This window comes from Periplaneta americana, chromosome 1 (assembly GCF_040183065.1).
Source record: "Periplaneta americana isolate PAMFEO1 chromosome 1, P.americana_PAMFEO1_priV1, whole genome shotgun sequence".
NCBI classification, from domain to species: domain Eukaryota; kingdom Metazoa; phylum Arthropoda; class Insecta; order Blattodea; family Blattidae; genus Periplaneta; species Periplaneta americana.
In genome coordinates this window covers 190,637,502-190,661,725 of record NC_091117.1, presented here as the reverse complement: position 1 = coordinate 190,661,725, position 24,224 = coordinate 190,637,502, and the positions used below count along the sequence as shown (strand labels likewise).

Genomic DNA, 24,224 nt, shown 5'->3' with positions numbered 1-24,224 from the left:
AACGAGATGGCAGTACGGAAATTTCGCAACATTTTGCTAGCGTAGCACAGATAACCACTTACACAGTCGCCATGACAGCATCGATTCTTCCAGCAGTTTTGTTCCTTATTTTCGTTGCAACGTGACGCTGTATAGCAGTAGCAACAGTTGTTAGTAGTACTTTATTTAAGGACGTTTTCAACAATAAAGATTATGAAGTGTCGAAATTGAACGTGGGAGAGAAATATGAGATACTATAATTCTACGACACGAGACAGGCAACGATATTGAGGATTGTCGCCCTTGAAATCCGTTGCCCTCGGGATTCGAGCCCAGCGGCCAGCATAATAACCACGAAACCACAAGGACAACTTGCACAGTATTCCATCCTGAGCGAGAGCAATGGTTTCTTGAAGGGCGATCAGGAAATCATTGACTTCCTTTGTAAGGAAAATAAAGCCAAGTGTGCCGTGTAGTAGATCTAATACATGTTAACGAAATAATATATCCTAAATGAGAGCTCTAGGCAAAATATACCGGAAAAATTGTTTGTCACCCCTCTGTACGGCTAGATGTATAGTCCGTCTCAGGTATCTGTGGAGTAGAAAGACGAAATAAGATATCTACGCAAGTGGTATGAAGGAGGGCTAGGGCCAATGACTGCTCTGGGGCAGGTATTGCTTAAATAAAGCGAGCAATCGCTTGCAGGAGGGGATAATTTCTATCTGAACTCTACCTTCTACCACGAGCATCTTACCCCTTAGCGGACTCGAGCTGATGCTGCCCGCAATACACTCCGGCACAGAAAGACTCCGCCAACATATGCGCGAAATTACTCCACAGATTCCTGGGACGGTCCATAGGCTATCTACAGGTCAGTGCCTCGTTGACGCTGTAGATATCGCTGCTCGTCATAGGACGTCTGATGAGACAGTAGAAACCTCTAATAGACAAGGAATAGTACATTATGCAACGAGCCTATAATGATAGTAATTAAGATGCAAGTATGTTTGTTTATGAAACGAGCGCAAGCGAGTTTCATAATTTTCATACTAGCGTCTTAATTACCATTATAGGCAAGTTTCATACGACTTTTTATGCTCGACCATATTTCTAACTTGAAATTATTCAGAAGTATTCATTTTATTCGCATCTGACTGAAGAGGGGCAGTGGCCTTGTGCATAGCTCTTAAATTGTGAGATGTGCGCAGACGCGAAAGTATTGATTTTTTCCGAGGAACAATAATGTCATTGACGTTGATATAATCTAGAGAATAACATGAACTAATTTTGATATAACCTGGAAATTGATTTAGAATTGAAAAACGAGATGACAAATTGAATTTATTTGAATATTATTTACAATTAACGCTAATTATTATAGTAACAGAACATAACCTTCTGCGACAGTATTGGATTTCCAGCCTCCGTGACGTTTCCCTCGTTGTCTTTCGATTGCATATCCGAGAATAATCGAAAAGCTGAAATTTAATGACACTCATTAAAGGACTGCTACCAGGTGTATAGTTACTACGTACATTTCGGCATGGTCAAGCATAAGGAAATTTATGTAACCGAGCGAGTTGGCTCAGACGGTAGCGTTTGAGACTCGTATTCGGGAGGTCCCGGGTTCAAATCCCGTGGCCGACCAATCTGACTGAGGTTTTTCATGGTTTCCCTCAGTCGCAGGGGGCAAATTCTGCATAGGAGATTTGCGTGTCATGATTCTTCACGGCCTCAATCACCAATATCATAATCATTAATCAACAATCTATGATCAGTTACATGAACACAAGCCATCTACAAAACACAATAGAAAGAGGAACTCAACAATAGTAACAACAGCTTATTGGTATAACCACAGAACATAAAGACGCGATATGACCACAGATATTAAAGTGTGTAAAAATTAAATATGCAGAAAATGAAGCAACCGTAATTATCAAAAAGACTGAAACGTTCCAGCGCAAAACTAAGTTTCTAGCTATGGTTTTGTTATCAGACTTCCACATCTCTCTGAAAGAAAAGCTGTCCCATTAGAGATCCTAAAAAGGTCCTTAAGATGGCAGGATATTAAGTTGCCCACGTCACAAGACGATCGGTACTGAGTAGCAGTCCTAAGTTCTTGTTCTCTCTAGCCCAAGAAAATAACCAGCTGCTACTCGTTTCCGCTATAGACTAGCGGTCTTACTAATAAACCGTGTATAGTTTTTATACCAGACTTATGCAGAGTTGGGACAAAAAACGTTACTAATAAACCATGCATAATCGATGGATGTATAAACAGTCTGTAACTATACATGAGAGTTGCTTTGCAGAAGTTATATACATAGTCCCGCGCCGTGGCGTCGCGGTCTAAGGCATTTTGCCTAGGACTCGCGTTACGGAATGCGCGCTGGTTCGAGTCCTCATGGGGGAAGACATTTTCTCATGAAATTTCGGCCAGTGTATTGACCGGTGCCCACCCAGCATCGTGATGCACTTGGGGAGCTACGCTAGGTAGCGAAATCCGGTTGCGAATACCAGCTATAACGGCTGGGGGGATCATCGTGCTAACCACACGATACCTTCATTCTGGTTGGATGATCGTCCACCTCTGCTTCGGCATGTGGGTGTGAGGCCAGCAACCGGCTGGTCGGTCTAGGCCCTTCATGGGCTGTAGCGCCACGGATTATTATTATTAGTTATATACACAAGTCGAAACTCCTTGTTTAAGCGTGATATATGGAGAAAAATGGCCGCACCTCTAACAGATGTTCGTATCGATTGTCATTTTGTGATGATGGTTGCCTTGTAACCACAGAAGAACAAACCAAGCAGCACAGAATAATTAGCACCCTTTGGCCAAAAGATAGCGTGGTAATCGATCAGGGCAAGTTGTATTATCGATACTAGAGCACACTATCGGATGCAGTACAGAACCTCAGATATTCTATTACGTTTCGTAATGAAGTAATGACGAAACTACGACGTAGCTGTGTAACAGTTATACTGTTATACACAACATATATGGCGATTATTAGTAAGGACTCTGCACACGACTTATAAACGAGCTATTCATTGTGTAAGTATAAGGCAGTTAAACGTCTGTATAAGAGTTTTTATTAGTAAGACCGTAGGTAAACTCCAGCAACATAGTGCGACAGGAAGGGTTATATCAATCCTGGGCATGAAAGGGAAGGGAAAAAAAAGGAGATACCCCGCCCATGTCTTTTTCACTTACTCCGCTTTAGAAACATACACACAGTCAGCCAGTATGCATCAGTGGTAGACTTTAGCGACCAGCGAGAGCCGAAAGCTATGATGTCTGCCTTTTACATTCCGTCTCTCAGCAATGCTTGCCTACCTGTGTATTCGTATCTGACGTGGTAGGTGGAGTGGGGAGTTAAGGGGTAGTCTGTAGAGTTAATAACGCTCAGATAAATTGAGAAAATCCATAACCGGATCGATAACTGAATCCCCAACCTTCCGACTTGCAGCGCAACTCCCTAACCTCGACATTATCGAATAGCCTACTCCACAACATTAATCATATTATGTCTGTGTTTCTGAAGTACAGGGACATCATTTTATTTTTACTAACATTTTTAATATTAACCTGTCTATACCTTTAGAGAACCGGAAACACCGCTTGCTCCCCCCTCCAAGACTGGAGTTCGATGATACTGGCGTAAAACACAAATCACTCTACTAGGTATAGGATGGAAGAAAAGTAGTTCATCCATTTACGTAAACTAGGAAATATCGCGATTTTGAGTTTGATAATTTTCATTAGGTTTTTCTTTAATCAAAGTACAGTACTGTATTAAGAATAAGTGTTTTTACTCACGAAGTGAGTTATCCATGCGGACGTATTCATTATGCAGTGTATACTGTCTACAGCACATTAGCGTACAATATAGAGAAAGAAGTTAAATTGAAAAATAATCATAATATGAATCTTTAAACACAATTTCGAAAATGGTGGCCGTTCATTTCGTTACAGGCTTCAGTTCCTTTGTGCATATTATCGCACTATAGACTATTGCATCTCATTCCAATTGCCAGTTTCGTCCTTCGTACTAGTAACTCATGTTAAAATAATTCTGTATCTACTCTACGTACTGTGAATTCAATCTTCACTTCTGCCCGACCCGAAAATATAAAATTACTCAGACATGCTATCTACTGTCCGTCCAAGTGGTTATGCCGCAGGATTGTAGAAAGGGAGGAAATCACGTGACAGTTAATTACTTAAGTTAAATTGAACAGCTGTATAATATTACGTAAACTTCCAATTCCTAAGAGAAATTAATGTTTTCAGAAAAGAGCTAAGACAGCTCAGCTTTTACAGAGGGGCGAGCAGAAGCAGGTGGGGGAAATCGGGATGCGACGTAGGGAAACGGACAGTACCTCTGCGAAAATATGATTCAATATTGAAAACTCTTTCGTCACTGGAAAACGCGAACATATTTCTGGAACGTACTATACTCAGTAACTCAGTACTGCTTACTATCTGCGGTCTTGGTTCTGTGTGAAGTTGGAACTTCCTTAGTAGAAGGGGTGGGAGTGAAGTACATTCAAAAACTCAGGTACAATAAAAATTGAAGTAAAAATAAAATGATGTCCCTGTAGAATTTTTGCAGAAAAATCATCTACAATAAAAGTCCTTTCTAAAATAAAACGGTTTGAAAGTTTTCTCTGCATACATGTGTTGTGAGTTCCTTTAAACTTTCAGATAAAAGGGACCTAAACATATACAAGGTGCGGTAAAACTATTTTTACACAATTTTTTAAGTGTAAAATAGTATCAAAATAGCTTACACATATTTTAAGGTAAGAAAGAAATCATGGATCCGAAACGCGTAATTACAACGCAATAGGCATAAATTTCATAACATCGATTGCTGTTTATTGTAACAGTCTGTCTTATTCCATTATTGTGCACACCTGTGGAGTAACGGTTAGCTCGTCTGGTCGAGAAACCAGGCGGCCCGAGTTCGATTCCCGGTCGGGGTAAGATACCCGGTTGAGGTTTTTCCGAGGCTTTCCCTCAACCCAATATGAGCAAATGCCGGGTAACTTTCGGTGCTGGACCCCGGACTCATTTTACCGGTATTGTCATCTTCATCTCATTCAGAAGCTAAATTACCTAAGATGTTGATAAAGCGTCGTAAAATAACCTACTAAAAATAATGGTGGAATTAAGGTAATTGAGGTTCGTTTTCCGATCAAAGTCATGAGTAGGCACTTTCCAACAATGTGGCCTCCGCGATCTCCAGATTTCAATCCGGCCGATTTTCGGTTGTGGGGTTACCTTAAAGAACAAGTTTTCCTGACACATCCAACAACCCTACTGCAACTGAAAGATACCATCTCGGAAGAAATTGCCAATATTCCAAGACATCTGCAAAATGCTGTGACCCCGTTCTTTACCCAACACTGTGATGTTTTTGTTTTTTCCCTATCTCAAATATTATAATATTTATAGAGATTTAATGTTTGAAATGACTTCTGAAATAGTACCCTATATTTAAAAGAGAAACAATTATTATTAGCAAGTCTGGGAAAGATTATATTAAATATTGTTGTCTCAGTTCTCTGAACCGTACAGATATTAGTGATAATGGGTACTAGTCGTTTACTTTCTACATGTCGATGATGATCCATAGACACAAGTTATAGCATCAACTGTTTTCTGCTGTGGCTGAGTGATCTAAATCTTCGGCATATCACGCAGGCGTTCCAGGTTCAAGTCTGGGTGATGTGTAGGGTTTTTCATTGGAAAATCTATAGTGATACTTTTGTCGGAAAAGGTCGCAGTTGACTGTTTTCTCGGAGTTCTTCCGTTTCCCTGTATCATCATTAGCATAATTTCGTCCTATGTCTATTCGATTATCATTTCATAACTCTTCCCGATCGCCGGCTAGAGACACATGGAGATAAAATAGGGCAGAGTGGAGTTATTTGCTCGAAACCTAGATACTCAGTGAAACCTAGTGAATCAGTCGGTGTGGGTTGAGAATGCAACTAGTTGAAAAGTAAGTATATACAGTCACGAAGCTTGAGTTGTTCAGGTTGCTAGGAACAATAGACTGTGCGGGTACTATTTCGCATTGTCTGTAATGAGGCGATAATAGCGATCCTAGTGGTTAGCAACTATCTTTGGATGCATATTCATTACATATTGAGCTTCGTGACTGTATATGCTAGACTGTGCTATAACTACGTGTCTGGAATCTGTAGACTGCAGAGCAGCGGTGGCGAAAATATAATCGTGCGCCGAGCCACTGTGTAACCTGCAACGTGCATAGCACCTATGGAGGGAGGCGGACACCCGAAGGGGAAGTGAAGCAACTGTTTCACTTATTAACGGATTTTCATTTTCCTTACGTCAAGCACTTAAATATAATTTTATACAGTACAAGGCTACAAACTAATGTTTAGTACGTATAACGAAGAAAGAAATGAACAATAAATGAACAATATCACAACCTAAAATTAACTGTCTTCAGAAGGTCTCTGCGACAAAGTTTCAAAATCAGGAATTATGTCACTTACTGCCAGTCGTAGTTGATCACGAAGGTATTTGTCTGTCACTCGTGATCTAAATTTGGTTTTTACTATTGTAATTGTTGAAAATAATTTTTCACAAACGTAAGTTGTAGCGAACATGGCTTCAACAGAGCAAGCGAAAGAACGAAGCTTCGGATATTTATTTTTTGGCAAAGATTTGAAAGTTCAACATTTGTCAAGTCCTTACATCTAGCTTTCACTTGACATCACATAGTAAATCAGTGAGTTCAAATTGAAGAGCTAACCGCATTATTCGTACATCTGCTGAAAAAGGGTCGACGTACAGACATGATGATGATGATGATAACACAACATTTTAATGTTTCATGAGTAACATGTAGTATAATGCCGTTTCATGTTATAAACCGTTTTCCTCGTAATACTTGTGAACAAATCATACATTTAATATTCTCATCATATTGACAGCAAAAAAATGCGTCCTCCCATCCTACTTGGAACTTTCGTACATGGTTTCGAGAGAGACATATGCCACTCGCAGGTCAGAGACAAATACAAATGGAACGGAGTTTGACTCCAGTGAGTGAGAGGGTGAGGGTTGGCGGAGGTTAGAAGCAAGCGAAATGCACAGCTATCACTGCGAGCCACAATGTCTCGCGAGTCACGTTCTCGCCACGGCTGCTGTAGAGGAAAGGGGATGAAACAAGTCATCTGCGCAAGTGGTGAATAGAGGGGGCTGGGCCAATGACCGCTTTGGGGAAAAGGCATTGCTTGAAGGGGGCAAGTGACTGCAAGAGGGGATTATTTCTATCTGAGCTCAGATGCCACACTACCTATCTCCTTCTGCCGCGTGCATTTTACCTCTTAGTCCCTATTTACACTTGCTATTTGTCGCGCAACATCAAGCGCTTTCTGTCCGCTATATGTAGCATCACCGTTTACACTTGGCAGATTTCTCGTCCACAAGTCGACGCAAGTTGTCGAGCAACGTCCTATATCAAGCGCTTTCTGTCGGATAAATGTAGTATCACCGTTACCTCTTGGCAGATTTCTCGTCTGCTACTCGAGGCAAGTTGTTGAGCTCGAGCAACATGTAAGTGATATGGTGAGCCCTTTAAATGAACAGAATGGATTAGATCAATATAAAAGCAGCTGTTTTAGCTTCTACAGCTTCAAGTGTTTTGTTAGCTTGCATTAATGTGTAGCAAAAAAAAAAAAAAACAACAACAACAAAACAAAACAAAAAACAAAGAGAGACTGGGAAAGGAAATGAATATCCAGAAGGCAGGAGAAAGGGTTATTTCATGTTCTCAGTAAATATTTCAAACTGGAACAAAATTGTTCAATAGATATTTATTGTATTAAAATGAATTGTAAGTTTAATTTTGTTTCTTGCTTATTGACTCCTGATATTATTTATTTTTGTTTTGATGTCGGAGGGAATAGTATTGGGACGAACAGAACCCAAATTTTTACAAATAAACTTCAGTGCATTTCCCCTCCGAATCCTATTGTGATAGTCCTTACTTATGATGTCATAAAAGTATGGAAATTCCTCGTAAAGCTTGATTAATTTCATTACTTGGTTTTTGTTCCACTCTGACATGATGCTACAAAGCGCGCGGGAAGAGAGAAACAGCTGAAAGTTGTCTGCTACTGCTTTTTCCGAACCATGTTCGGGCCCTGTCGCGTGAATTCGGCTAGCCCACCTACGGAAATGTCGCACAGAAATAGAAACAGCTTCTACCCAGCAGATGTCGAAAGGGAAGGAACGAAATCCGTACTGCGCATGCGCCCGCACTAAAAATCGCATGACATTAAGCTAGTGTAAATAGGGACTTAGCGGCCGCGACACACTTTCGCACTGCTAGGCTCCCCCATTCGCTTCTCTCCGTCTCCACCCAAATGCGCCGACTAACTCTACAGATTCCAGACTCGGAATATAGCTCGCAATGCTGGTTCTTAGTGACTTTCCTAGTATACATAAACTAGTAAATACTGTATACATAAAGTATGGAATTATGCGAACAGCTAGCTCAGGTTGCTTTGTGCAGACTTGACATGTACAAGCTCATGTTCCTTATGTCTCAGTCACCAGTCGCCACCTGTCATCAAAGTGATTCTTTAAGTGAACGCATTATAAGAATTACACAGTTTAAACATTATTTCAATTACAATACAGATAGTTTCAGTGGGGAATAGTGGAGCCTAAGTGTTGTAAAGTTCATTCCAGATGTCCTGGGAGAGAGAGTCACAGACATTACGTGACCTTCAACTGAATGTCGCCACGCCATTGGCCGTCAAGCGGGAGATAAGAGTAGAGCATGATTCACTGTAACTCGCTTGTCTTTCCAGCGGTTGTGTTTCGACGCTGTTATAGACTGAGTAAAATAAATGTTCACTATTATTGTTATTTTAACAACAACGTGTACAAGTGTCATTGATTTGCGTTAGGCATTGAACTGCAATATTGCGAAGTACAGATTAGTTTTATATAGTTTTATATAGTGTGTTGTGCATAACTGAATGTAGAGTGCTGACATGAATGACGATTCTCAACCAGGGTGTTCTGGACATTCGCCAGTCAAGAAGCACAAGCGGGGGGGAGGGTTTCATACGAGAGAAAAAATACAGGTTATAAATGTGTATAAGACTCTTGTGAAAGATAACCCTGAAGTATCTCTTACAGACGTAGTTTCAAAACTTTGGAAGTAGGGAAGAGCAGTGTGTATAGAATATTAAATGAATATCGATCTACGGGCCAAGTCAAGTCTCCAAAAAAAAAAAAAAAAAAAAAAAAAAAAAAAAAAAAAAAAAAAACTATATTAAATACAACCGATGATTTTACAAAGGCTGCGATAAGGAGTACATTATTGTCCATCTATCTGATGGTGCCGCAGTTCAGTTTCGAACCTTGGTCCCTCTATTATATTATTTTACTCTATATTAATATTCCAGACAATGTTCATTAATAATTTCGCAAAGTGAGTTTGGCAGCTTGTGAACCGCGCTTTTTGTCTCTGCCTCTGTTTACTTGCATTCCCAACACATCTGGAATAGAGTATAGTATGTTGTAATTTAAGCAAAATAGTTCATATAAATCTATGCTCTATTGCCAATGGATACGAACATACAGCTATTTGAGTATGACGTTTAAAAACTATTATAAAAGGTATTATTTTTTTATTATATTTTAAACCGGCCAGAGACCATTTTTCTCAAGTTTTCCTTTTTGTTTTCTTTTTTCTTAAACTACTACTATGAAACACAACACCCATGCTGAGGCGGGACTCGAACCCACAACCCTTCGGACGAAGCGATAGAGACATTCCGTCCTTCTACCGCTTGCGCCACCCAGGCCGGCCTATTTAACGATAAATCCAATAGTAGGCTATTGTTTATTTAAGGACAGAATACAAATAATTCATTGTTTCTAGGTTTGTTTATTTTACGACTCTTTATCAATTATGATCTCTATTTAGCGTCTGAGTGAAATGAAGGTAATAATGTTATCAAAATGGATCCAGAATCCAACGCCGAAAGTCAGCAAGCATTTGCTCTTAATGCGTTGATGGAAAACACGGTAAAAAAAACTTCAACTAGGTAACTTGTAACAAATAGAATTTGAATCTGGTCCCACTTGTTTCACAGTCAGACATGCTAACCTTACTCTCCAGCGGTGGACAATTCATAATTAGAGATGTTGTTGTTTAGTGAACTGTCCGAAGACAGGTCTGAACCTCATAAGAGATACCAACATGGCACCACTGATGAGCAAATAGGCCAGGAAATAATGGATTAGGTAGATCAGTTCCTTCCCCCTCCACTGCATACATCGTTGATTAGCTACATACGAGGGGGATCCAGGAAATAACGACCGTTTTGTTGTAATAATTAAAAAAATATATATTTATTTGAAAAAACAAAGTCTGTTACATAACTGAAGCTTCCTTTACTTCTCTACATAATCACCACCTACATTTAAACATTCGTCGTATCTGTTCACTAGCTTTAGAATTCCCGTTTTATACTCCTCTGCCGCCAGTTCATTAAGCCAGGTGTTCACTGTCTTCTTCAACTCTTCACTTCCAAAACGCGTACCACCCAGAAAGTCTTTCAGCTTAGTGAAAAGGTGAAAATCGCTAGGAGCAAGATCTGGACTATAGGGCGGATGATCAAAGATTTCCCAACCGAATTGATCCAGCAATTCTCGAGTTGAAGCAGCAGTATGCGGGCGGGTACAGATTTTGTGGTAGCCAAGATGTTGCGACACAATTTCACCAAGCAAAGAACGAGAAATGTCAGGAAAGGCACTATGCAATTCGTCGAGTGATGTGCGCCTGTCTTGCAAGATTCTGTCGTTCACTTTAGTCATCAGGTCTTCTGTGATGAGTGATGGGCGTCCGGGTCGAGTTTCATCGTGGACATTTGTTCGCCCATTGTTGAACATTTCGCACCATTTTCTCACATTTCTTTCATTCATTACAGTATCACCATACATTCTTTCAATTGCCGGTAAATTTCTGCAGGTTTCAAATGTCGGGCATTCAAAAATCGAATCACACTCCTCACCTCACAGTCGGCGGGATTATCAATCACGTCGTTCATTTTGAAGTAACACAAAATGCACAATGGCGACTTGTTGCAACCAGTACTCACAACATTATGAGAACACATGTTAAGGAAGCCAGTTGACCTTCAAACAAGGAAGGGGAGTCAGCTGCGCGGCGGGTATGCGCGAACGGTCGTTATTTCCTGGATCGTATTACACTAGTCAGACTTCAGATGTATACAAACAATTGTTCTTCCTCTGACACATAGCGCCAAGTGAGATGTACTGCCTCATAATAGATGTACATATCAGCCAGAACCTCAGTCAGAGGTATTAGAGATATTGAAGGACGATAAATGCACTGTTGTTTGTAATAAGCTTTCAAAACGAATATAAGTGACAAGATATAGTAATATTATAATGATGTACCGAAGTGGATATGATATTTCCGCACAGGAATTCTGCGTATTCAAGATTTTTGCTCAAACGCAAAATGATAAAAGTACCTGCATCTATACTGTCGAGTTCTTTTTTTAAATGAATCTAGTTAAGTATTACTACAATATTGTTTAACTATTAATATAAACGAGAGAGGTCAACATTAATTTGTACAACATAGGAATAGAATCAGAGATGTCGCAGCTAACGCTTCACGCTCAACTACCCTTATTGGGCAAGTTATCTCTACAAACTATTTCCTCCGCTGAAATCTGATCTCCAGCTTTCCCTTCTTTTATCATTTTTCAAATAAATGTCAAGCAATTTCTCTTCGCACTTCAGAGAACATTATTTAGATACAAGCTCGCTATTAAGAACTCCCTCTGTATGAGATATACACACCTGAGGTATCTGAGAATATTAACAGAACATCTTCAGAACCAATTTCATAAAATATGCAGCAAGTTTCAAAATGGATTAAATTAAAACAGTTCTTGAGAAAAAAAATCCTGGTTATTCTGCACTTTCTGGTACAGTATTAGAAATGTTTTACAAGGCCGCAAAAATGTAAGCTATATCAAATCACGATGTGCAATATTTTAAACTGACATCAGTTATTACATGTGACGTTTCGATAGGCTATAAGTAAATATTACTTGGCAGAAAGGAGAAGATATATTTTAAAAACTGTATCTCATTGTAGGAACATTAAATCCAGACGTTTGAGATGGGCAGGGCATGTAGCACATATGGGCGAATCCAGAAATGCATATAGAGTGTTAGTTGGGAGGCCAGAGGGGAAAAGACCTTTGGGGAGGCCGAGACGTAGATGGGAATATAATATTAAAATGAATTTGAGGGAGGTGGGATATGATGATAGAGACTGGATTAATCTTGCTCAGGATAGGGACCAATGGCGGGCTTATGTGAGGGCGGCAATGAACCTCCGGGTTCCTTAAAAGCCAGTAAGTAAGTAGTAAGTATCTCATTGTATGTTGCAGCACATCAGATGATAAATATGAAAACTCTAACAAGGGAACGTCAACACTGGAAGGTTGGATAGGACCTTCAAATTTTGTGCACTGAAAGATCGCATTTATAACAAATTTTCTGAGAAAAAACAATAGGAAACGACTTCTAAGATAGTTAAATAAATTTGGAATATTAGTAATAGTTTGGTAGTTTGGAAGTCTTGATGCTGTCGCTGGAAGAAGCTAAGCTCTGTGTAGTACTGTAGATAGATGGATTTATTGAGCAATATTATACAGGGACATCATTTTATTTTTACTAACATTTTTAATATCAACTTGCCTATACCTTTGGATCAACGCCGTTTGCTACCCCCTTCCACGACTGGAGTTCGATGATACTGGCGTAATATACAAACAAATCACTTTACTAGGTATAGGAGGGAAGAAAAGTAGTTCATCCCTTTACGTAAACTAGGAAATATTGCGCTTTTGAGTTTGATCATTTTCATTACGGTTTTATTTAATCAAAGTACAGTACAGTATTAACAATGAGTGTTTTTACTTACAAATTGAGCTGTCCATGTGGACGTATTCAATATGCAGTGTATATTATACTGTCTACAGCACATTAGCGTACAATATAGAGAATTAAGTTAAATTGAAAAATAATCATAATATGAATATTTAAACACATTTTTTTAAAATAGTGGCCGTTCATTTCCATACAGGCTTCAGTTCTTTTGTGCATATTATTGCACTATAGACTATTGTAACTAATTCCAATTGCCAGTTTCGTTCTTCGTACTAGTAACTCATGTTGAAATAATTCTGTACCTGCTCTATAAAAGATTATCTTACGTACTGTAAATTCAATCTTCACTTCTACCAGATCCGAAAAGATAAAATTACTCAGACATGCTATCTACTGTCCGTCCAAATGGTTATGTCGTAGGGTCGTAGAAAGGGGGGGGAAATCACGTGACAGTTAATTACTTAACGAGGCCCTTTTATTTAAAATAACTTAAACAGTTGTATAATATTACGTAGACGTCCAATTCCTAACAGAAATTAATGTTCTCAGAAAAGAGCTAAGACATCCCAGCCACTAGCTAGCGAATAAAAGCTGGTGGGGGAAACCGGTATACGACGTAGGCAAATGGACGACAGTACCTGTGCGAAAATGATTCAATATTGAAAGCTCTTTCGTCACTGGAAAACGCGAACATATTTTTGGAACGTACTGTTCACTATGACCGTAAGGCTACTATGACTGTATATGCTGTCTTGGATCTGTGTGGAGGACGGTTGAACTTCATTAGTAGAAGGGGTGGGAGTGAAGTACATTCAAAAACTCAGGTACAATAAAAATTGAAGTAAAAATAAAATGATGTCCCTGTACATACAGATGTACTATATTATCAGAATTTTCTCTTAAATCCAATGCACGGGTCTTTTGACCGTACGTGCTGAAGCTCTGTGTAGTACCTGTGTCGCGAGGCAATGGCGGGTAAGTACGGAGCCTGACAACATAACAGTGTACTGTAGCTATAGAGCTATAGGTTTAATTTGAGAGAAACTGAATACCATACTAGTCTAATTGAAGAGCTGATAGGCCTATACAAATTAAAGTTAAATCCACTTTTACTGTTTTTAGAAAAGCTCAAAAAACTATTACATAGTAACTATGCATCACCCATTTTTGTAACTTTTAGGTAAATGCAAACACATTTACATGAGTTTATAATGAAAGTATTGTACTTCAAATTGCATTTTCTTGCAAGATAATGAAATAAATAAATTGGATTTAAATAATTATGAACAGAACAAAGGAAATAAACTGTTTTAAATTGAATTGTACTGTACCCTCACTTCACTGAACACAAATTTTATATAGCTCATCTCTTCATTCAAATGAAATAACATATTGAGATGAGTCTAAACAAAATCTCGATGAAAATGTTGTCCTGTTATGTAGAATGCAGCTGATTGTTACCTATTACGTTTGGGATTGGAAGCTCGCCTTTTTTTGCTGCTGGTGTTACTTTAACGTGAAGCAAGATAACCTATGTTTATCTTGATCTGTTTTACTTATATTTTCAAATAATCCTTCACGAAATCTTAGAATGTCAGTCTGATCCAGCCTTGAACACTGAAAAACAGATTTTTTTTTTTTTTTTCCAAGACCATGTGTAGCCTACATAGTTGTTTCCACATAACGTGCTACCATATGGATAAGAGTAACGGCTCCTCTTCATAGTAGCTTGTTTTGAAACTCCTCGCTTAAGTTTATGTGATCCTTTATTTACTTCTCCAACTGTCACAGTGTCATCTTCAATGATATTATTGCTTTGATTATCAATATGCACATTAACATGATCAGCCATATTTACATACTAAAGCAGGCCTGCACAAACAGCGCTCAACGAGCGCGCGCTCCTTCAGAGCGGGAGGGCGGTGTTTACCGCTCGCCGAAACGGAGAGGAAGATACGTCAGAATGACATACCCATAGACTTGCTATAGGTAGAGGAGAGGGAAACGACCACTCAGCTATCTAGTGAGTGCAGTGTGTAGGCCTATTCTCAGTAACTGTTTCACGTTGCTTACCTACTGCTACAGTACAGTATGGAGGAATCTAAAAGACAGAACATAACATTTAACATTTAACGATTTACAGCTCGAACTTATTGATCTTCAATGTGACCTATGGACTAAAGATCGTTTGAATAATACTACTAGTCTGGTTGAGTTTTACAAGATTAAACATTAGCAATAATATCCACGACTACACAGGCTGGCTGTGAAAATGATTGCTACGTTTGGCTCAACATTTATATTTATGAGCAACTGTTTTCTACAGGGTGTTTCAAAAATACGGGGCATAATTTCAGGTATGTATTTCCCACATGTAGACAATCAAAATAGTTTATTACAACATGTGTCCGGAAATGCTTTATTTCCGAGTTATGGCCTTCACAACATTCAAATTCACCGGAACGTTTTTCTTTCCGCAGGTCGTTGCAGTCAAAGGAGACATTAAGAGGGCACTCTGACAGTTCATTCCGAGGCGAAGGTTACATTCAGTGTTGTGTAGGCGTTAGACTGTGCGACATGTATTCAAATCAAGAGCTGGCAGAGATACACTTCATGAACGGTAAGGCGGACGGCAATGCTGCGCTGGCTCGTCGTTTGTACCAGAAGAGGTACCCACAGCGACAATGTCCAGATCGGAAGACATTTGTACGTCTCCATTACCTTCTGTGCGAGTATGGAAAATTTAACTCTCCTGCTTTGGGAAGGGGACGACCAAGATCTACAACTCCAGAAGTACAGGAGGAGATCCTGGAGGCTGCGAACATGACTCCTTCTATCAGCACACGAAGGGTAGCGTTGCAAGTCAATGTTCCTCATACGACTGTCTGGAGACTGTAGAAAGAGTATCAATTGTATCCTTATCATTTGCAACGTGTACAGGTCCTGTCACCAGCAGATTACCCTGCACGAGTTAGGTTCTGTCAGTGGTTCTTGCAGCAGTGTGGTGTAAATTCGAACTTTCCTGCCTTAGTATTATTTACAGATGAAGCACAGTTCACACGAGATGGCATAACAAATTTCCACAATCAGCATGTATGGGCGTATGAAAACCTACGTGCAACTGTTCCATCTCATCACCAGGTGCGGTTCTCCCTCAACATGTGGGCCGGTATCATTGGTGATCGATTAGTTGGACCCCATGTACTTGTAAACAGACTTACGGGGCAGGTGTACACAAACTTCCCGGAAAACACCATACCTCATGTTTTAGGAGACACTCCACTGATGAATCGTCAACACATTCACTTCTTGCATGATGGCGCTCCTGCACACTTCAGTCGTACGGCTCGCCGGTACTTGGGTCGAAGGTTTGCTGATCGATGGATAGGTAGAGGTGGCTCAATTGCTTGGCCTCCACGCTCACCTGATCTGAACCCTCTCGATTTCTACTTGTGGGGCCATTTAAAATCATTGGTTTATTCGTCTCCGGTGCCTGATTTGGAATCCCTTCGGAATCGAATTGTGGCATGTTCTGAGGACATACGCAATACTCCTGGAGTTTGGGATCGTGTTCGCAGGTCAATGAATCATCGATGTGAGGTCTGTATTCAAGCAGGAGGTGGACATTTTGAACATCTTCTGTAATGACAACGACCTGCGGAAAGAAAAACGTTCCGGTGAATTTCAGTGTTGTGAAGGCAATAACTCGGAAATGAAGCATTTCCGGAGACATGTTGTAATGAACTATTTTGATTGTCTACATGTGGGAAATACATACCTGAAATTATGCCCCGTATTTTTTAAACACTCTGTATAATCAACTTTAATAAAGGCAGACATCGAACATCTGTAACTGATGTTTCATTACGATCAGTAGGCTACTGTTCCTTTCAGCTGCCAACAGCATAAAAACCTCGTTTTCATGTACTGATAAATAAAAATGTGACAAAATGATATTGTACATTTAAGTAGCTATAAAATTTCTATTACTTCTGTAAAATAAATATTTCTTTATTAATTAATAATAGTCCAAGATAGTTTTGCAAACACTGAATGGGAATTCATTTCATAAGCACTCTTACTAGTACTTCCTTTTGTGTTTATTTTGTACGAGATCACCCCTTCTTCCAGTCCACCCTTATACAGAGCGCAGCTAATATCCGCATTCCGCTCATGAACTGTGAGCCGGCTCGGAGAGCGCAAACCTTGTGCAGGCCTGTACTAAAGAATGTTCAGACTAATAAACTTGACCTGCGAGAGTAACTTCAATTAATAAAATAGTTCATTTAAATATTCACTCAATTACTAAATATTTAACTCATATAACAGTATGAATAAAATAATCATAATAAGCGCACGTACAAGCTCCAAAAACATTTAAAATTACTTACAACGTGAAATCCCAATCTTAAAAACTCTAGTTGATACCTGCGCAGTAAGCATGCGCTCCACAGGCTTGAACCTGATTGGAGAAGGAATTAATTTGTTTTGAATCAAACGGAAGGAAGGATTTAAAGAGGTATGGCCAAAACACACATCTTGAATACGCCGCGGAACTGTGAAATTAACCTCTTTCGGGAAATATAGTTTACCACGTGGTGGAATTCGTTTCTAAGAAGTTGATGACATATTCAGCTCAAAACAAGTTAAAAGTGGATTTAACTTGATTTGTATAATAGCTCTTCAATTTTTCGCGTGATTGAATCTTTCACCATATACGCGAGAAATTACTAACTTGAGTTAAATTATGTTAATCAATTAAAGAAAACATCAAGTTACTATTGGAAATACTGTTTACTTATTAGCTATTTCTTTTTGCGTTTCAAAGAGAGAGGGTTACATCGATGCATAATTCCTGAAATAAAAGCAAGTTATCAATTTGCCTAGTTAGTAACAATAGAAAATTTACGTTGTACTCATACAGTATTTTAAATACAGGGACATCATTTTATTTTTACTTCAATTTTTATTGTACCTGAGTTTTTGAATGTACTTCACTCCCACCCCTTCAACCGTAATCCACACAGATCCAAGACCGCATATATAGTCATAGTAGCCACAGTACGTTCCAAAAATATGTTCGCATTTTCCAGTAACGAAAGAGCTTTCAATATTGAATCATTTTCGCACAGGTACTGTCGTCCGTTTGCCTACGTCGCATCCTGGTTTCCCCATCTGCTTCTGTTCGCCCCTGTGTAACGTCTAGTAGCTGGGTTGTCTTAGCTCTTTTCTGAAAACATTAATTTCTGTTAGGAATTGGACGTCTACGTAATATTATACAACTGTTTAAAATAACTTAAATAAAAGGGCCTCGTTAAGTAATTAACTGTCACGTGATTTCCCTCCTTTCTACGACCCTACGACATAACCACTTGGACGGACAGTAGATGTATGTCTGAGTAATTTTATCTTTTCGGGCAGAAGTGAAGATTGAATTTACAGTACGTAAGGTACTCTTTTATAGAGTAGGTACAGAATTATTTCAACATGAGATACTAGTACGAAGAACTGGTAATTGGAATTAAGTACAATATGCTATAGTGCGATAATATGCACATTAGAACTGAAGCCTGTATCGAAATGTGTTTAAATATCCATATTATGATTATTTTTCAATTTAACTTCATTCTCTATATTGTACGCTAATGTGCTGTAGACAGTATAATATACACTGCATAATGAATACGTCCACATGGACAGCACAGTTCGTGAGCAAAAACACGCACTGTTAATACTGTACTGTATTTTGATTAAACAAAAACCTAATGAAAATGATTAAACTCAAAAGCGCAATATTTCCTAATTTACATAAATGGATGAACTACTTTTCTTCCCTCCTATAGCTAGTAAAGTGATTTGTTTGTATATTACGTCAGTATCATAGAACTCCAGTCGTGGAAGGGGATAGCAAACGGCGTTGTTCCAGAGGTAGAGGCAAGTTAATATTAAAAATGTTAGTAAAAATAAAATGATGTCCCTGTAATTTTGAAGTTTGAAGATAACTTCACATAGCTAAATGTATTGAAAATTACATAGCCAGGAAGAGAAAGATGGCATGAATAAATGTAAGGAAGTCATCTACCTAATAGGGTTTGAAATATATCGTGCTCTAAAGCCTTTTAATAGAACATTATTTCTCAAAAGAGTAATGATTAAAATAACTTAAATAACTCGTTCATAAGAAGTTTTTAATTTTGAAAAACTACGAATTTCTCGACCAAGTATCGAAAGAAGAATTTAGAAAATTCCTGATTATATTCTAGAGGAAGGTTAAAAAATAAGCAAGAAATTTCGTATATTATTCACTGGCTCTTGATGACAACAGTGACATTACTGATACAGCAAAGCTTGAGATTTTTATCGGCGGGATTGATCAAGATGTTAGTACAGGAACCACCACTGGTTGTAGTTTTCATGCCAAGTACCTTTCCTCCGTCTCCTTACTTCATAGGCTGTCTGTCGCATGTAATCACTGCAGCTCGAGTTTTGGTCACCGCTACTTTAGATTTCAGACGACATAATAAATAGAAAACACGAGATAATCTACTACACACATAATTAACATCCACCTATGAATAATGAACTTGATGATAGACAAATAACCTTTTAAAATGTATAAAAGGCTTAAACTGAAAGGTGCATAAGCAAAAAAGTCAGTATTTAATGGAATGCTGTGATATTTAACTAAATTACTGCATGGTTTATAATTCTGAAAGAATAGTTTCATGATGTCAGCAACTGCGAGAGTCGGGAGAGGGCTGGCTACAAGACTGATTGCAATGTAACTAACGTGACAGTTTCTTTTTTTTGTTACAGGCCGAACAAAAAAGAAAATCAAGAAGCTGGTACACCTGATCAAATTCATCGTGGTGATTGTGCTGATCGCACTCAAGATCGTGTTCCTGCTCTACATATTTGGGAAAGTGCTAGAGTTCAAGATGTTATTGCTGGTTGCCACCAACACGCTCATCAACATCGTGCACCTGTTCCTAGAATGGAAGAAGGGCAAGGATGACCACAGCAAGATCGTGCACTATGAAGAGGCGCACCACGAGCACATCCATGAGAACTCGCACTACGACGACAAGGGGTGGCTGGGGGGCGTCTGGGGGCGCAGCGACCTGGACGGGGGGCGTGCACTCTCGGACCCCCACGACCTGGCATATGCCGCACATCGTCCATCCACCCGCTCTCGCTGAGCTTCTTAACCCAGATATTCGTAAAGAAGGGATAACTTCGACACACTAAATCTCTACAGGCATCTATTAACAGAGTTCTCCATGACACATTTTCGAGTATTTGACTGTTACTCCCGAAATGCTTTGAGATGTAACTGTAAGTAAACACACTGAGTTAAATTCAGTGTGAAATATTCAACAACTTAATTTCTAAATAAGACAACAGAGGGACAAACTCAGAAAGTTCCCAACAGTAAACTCATCAGACGCCAAAATCGTGAGATCACAAATTAAGTGTGGGATTAACAAGCCTCTACATTTCATCCAGAGGTCTGGCATGTTATTAAGAGCCACGGTAAAGATGACAAAACATTAAACTTAGGGATAATAGGACACTGCCATCTGTGGACAAGTATCTAGAAGCATTTGCAATAATTTATCAAGTGAAGATAAAAACTCCTTACTAAACAGAACTTAACAGCTCACCCTTTGGATCCTAATATCGTCATACTCAGAAATGACCGGAAAATGTAAACAGATCACTTGCGCACCAACCTATTGTTTCAGACAGAACACGCCAGCGGTTACGCTGATAAGTAAATACGGCAAACCCAGTGGCGAACATTATACCTAGTAAGGTTTTTCTTGTCTCAGTAGCAATAAAACCAAGTCCCTTCAAATGAGGGCGGAGATTATAGGAGGGTTGTAAATTTTCAGGATTCCTTTCAAAATCTTGTTATTGTACAGGCTGCCGGAACTCAGTTTCTTGAAAGACAAGCTCAGTGACGGAACTACACAGTACGAAGAGAGATATTTTGTTATTTTATTTTGCGCTACAGAATGTATCAACTAGTCCCTTCCGCCACTGGATGGATGGACGGCATCGCTCCACTCCCCAATCCCCATAACACTACAGACGAGGTAAGACATCTCCTTTCTCTCTCTTTTCACAGTGAGACAAGATACATCACACAGCCTTTAGGAAAGAAGCTAGTCTTTGTGTATTACTTCGTCAAAGACTAACTCCTTTCCTACTATCCGCCACTGGATCTGCCCTCTTTACTTATGAGTAGAGGGCAGATCTATGTGCGTTGTCCCTCAAGGTTAGTATGCATGGACTATGTTGCTACTGCTCGCGTCCCGTCTAACCTGTTTCGTTTTCTAACAGCACACAGATTCGGCCTCTGCTTACGAGCATAGCCGTGGTCGTGTTATGTCTAAAACAGTAAGCTTGGAGCGCAAGTGATCTAATTACATTTTCCGGTCATTTCTGAGCATGAGGGTAATATGACGTTTTTGTCTTCGTGTGCAGGAAATTATTTTAATACAATACATACGAAATACGTCCAATTTAACTGGGAACTACATTTCCTTCACGGCAGATTTCATATAGTAATCATATGCGGGGTATTCCATGACTAAATGCGAGAAATATATTCCTCCTTATTCTTCACATGTATGAAATTTTAAGAGATTCATTGAGAAATACCAAGATACATGGATGCTGTTGTCCGTATTTTCTGTGAAGTTTATTACACATATCTCATATTTCAACGATTCATTGGTTCAATAAGGCAATACGACTTTCAATATTCTTATGAACGCCTAATCTCTACAGTTACGACGTAAAATTTTCAAGAAAATTAAATACGTACATATGGTGAGAGACAAAGGTATTACATCAAAAAAATTATTAAAAAAAAATTACACTGTTTTGTATTGAATCGCTCGTGATAAGACGTTTATTATCAATAATAATAATAATAATAATAATAATAATAATAATAATAATAATAATAATAATAATAATAATAATAATAATAATAATCATCATCATCATCTACTTTATTATAGGACATTCTACGGTGCTGTAGTTTTCCTCAACCAAAAATAATAATAATAATAATAATAATAATAATAATAATAATAATAATAATAATAAAATACAGTATAACGTACGGTAATACAGTAACAATAATTTAAAACAGGAAATACTTTGTAAACGTGAATAGTTCAGAATATTCTAACTACTTTTTAATCATGTTAAAGCTTTCAGTTACACTTACTCCGTATTCATATTTACACTACGCATCTAGTAAAATATAGTTTCTAGGAGTCTGCAGTTAATATAAATGTTATAATGAAAAGGGTTCCTAGTTAAAATGGACACAAGATGTTACATATTCTATATACGCCTGTTAATAGTCATTTTCATTTAATTTAACTAATTTATTTTAATATTAATTAACTGTTCGTAAAAGAGAGTATGTAACATATTTAATTACTGCAAATAACTTCTTTTCCTAGTTTCTTGTTCCTTGTTAGTGATGTTTAAGAGGCCAAATATCCGTAGACATCCCGTGCCTAATGTTCGCAGTGTACATTAGGCACACATGCTTAGCGATTTTAAAAATTATTTCCCAACTAAGGTAATCTATACACAGAAAAATAAGAAAAATATTTATTATGTGTGTTTTTTATGATATAGCGAAGGCCTCAAGATTTTTGCTCAATCACAAAATGATAAAAAGTACCTGCATCTATACTGTCTTCGAGTTTATTAAAAAAATTAATCTAGTTAAGTATTATTATATAGAATATGATATAAATATTAATATAAACAGGAGAGGGTAATATCAAATTGTGCAACAAAAGAACATAATCAGAGATGTCGTGCTTCAAGCTCAACTACTCTTATTGAGCAAGTTAACGTTACAAACTATTTCCCCGGCTGAAATCTGATGCCCAACTTTCCCCTCTTCCATCATTTACCAAATAAATGCAGGGGACAGAAACGATTTCTTACCTAATCACTTCCGAGTGTTTTTCAAATAAATCGTCAATATAAGTATTTCTATCACTACTGAATATATAACTTAACTCTACCGTAAATTTCGTGAGCGTGAGTTCCTTCAGTCCTTGTAAGCACATTACATTAGACATTTGTCGTTAATTTTCCATTACACACTTTTACAGTAAATCACCATTTTTGCTCCTGTTGATTTTGGTAATACTGTTAGTATTTGTAGTCGTCCCTTTTTGACTCACGATTGGTACCTATCGTGTTAGCTACTCAGAACTGTTTACGTCGTTCTACAGCACATCGCTGCTCGCAAGTAGGCTGACATGGTTATGTCGAGGTACACATTGTGTCTCTTGTACGTCCGCAGGGATGTAAACATCCTCATCGTCAATATCGCAGGGTTGTAACTTTTAATCTTTAAAGAGTGTTCCTTGCACCTTTACATTTTTTTTCATTTCCCAAATATTTTTAGGCGAAAATAATGGGGAAAGAAATGGGGGTTAGAGAAAAACAGATCTGGAAAGAATTGTTACGAGAAGCGTATACAAAAAAAAAAAATAAAATAAAATGAAAATAATAATGTGCTTTAAATTGTTGTGCAATTTGAATGTACCGACAAGAGAATCAAATACACATTAAAAAAATAATAATAACAGAGTGTGCAATAGTCAATCTACTGTACAACTCGTCATAAGTCGCATAGCGATGGAAAACTGTATATATGTAGTCAATCTGTTAACTGTACATAAAGTCATATAATGGCTCATAGTTATTTTATAAAATTTTGTATAATGTTATTTATTTATTTATATATTTATTTACTAATTTATTTTATTTTTTACTTGCTTTAAGCATTCTGGGTGTTATAAATTTTAACACAAATCGATAAACAATTTGAACTTGCATGATACTTGTTAATGTAACACCGATTGTTTTAAAAATATAAAATAAATCAATACCAAGTTTTATACCTACTGTTCGTTATAAATAAATTATCAGGAAGACAGATATAATTCTGCAATTACAGCTACATTTCACAGAATTGCGGGGAATGGTAAGTATGTACTTAAAAATAGCAATAAAGGGAAATACATATGTTGCCAATAATGAACAAAGATACAGACACACTGCATGGAGTGTTGCAATGGCAGCAGTTCACGTTTTGTAATAATTTTATTGCAACTGAATCATCATATTACCTGCCTCATTTCTGAGCTTCAAAATTAAAACCTTGGTGTCTTTCGAAATCTTCATAAAA

The 24,224-nt window shown here is 38.1% G+C and overlaps 1 protein-coding gene across 2 annotated transcripts in view; it reads left to right on the top strand.

Moving 5' to 3' along the window:
* The window catches only part of LOC138705806 (uncharacterized), a 92,493-nt gene extending 68,553 nt beyond the window's left edge, over positions 1 to 23,940 (top strand). For both annotated transcript variants that reach the window (XM_069834474.1, XM_069834471.1), the window contains exon 4: positions 19,802 to 23,940. In XM_069834474.1, coding sequence (XP_069690575.1) covers positions 19,802 to 20,184 — 383 coding nt within the window. In that variant the 3' untranslated portion in view covers positions 20,185 to 23,940. The remainder of the gene's footprint in view (positions 1 to 19,801) is intronic.
* Positions 23,941 to 24,224: the final 284 nt, after the last annotated feature.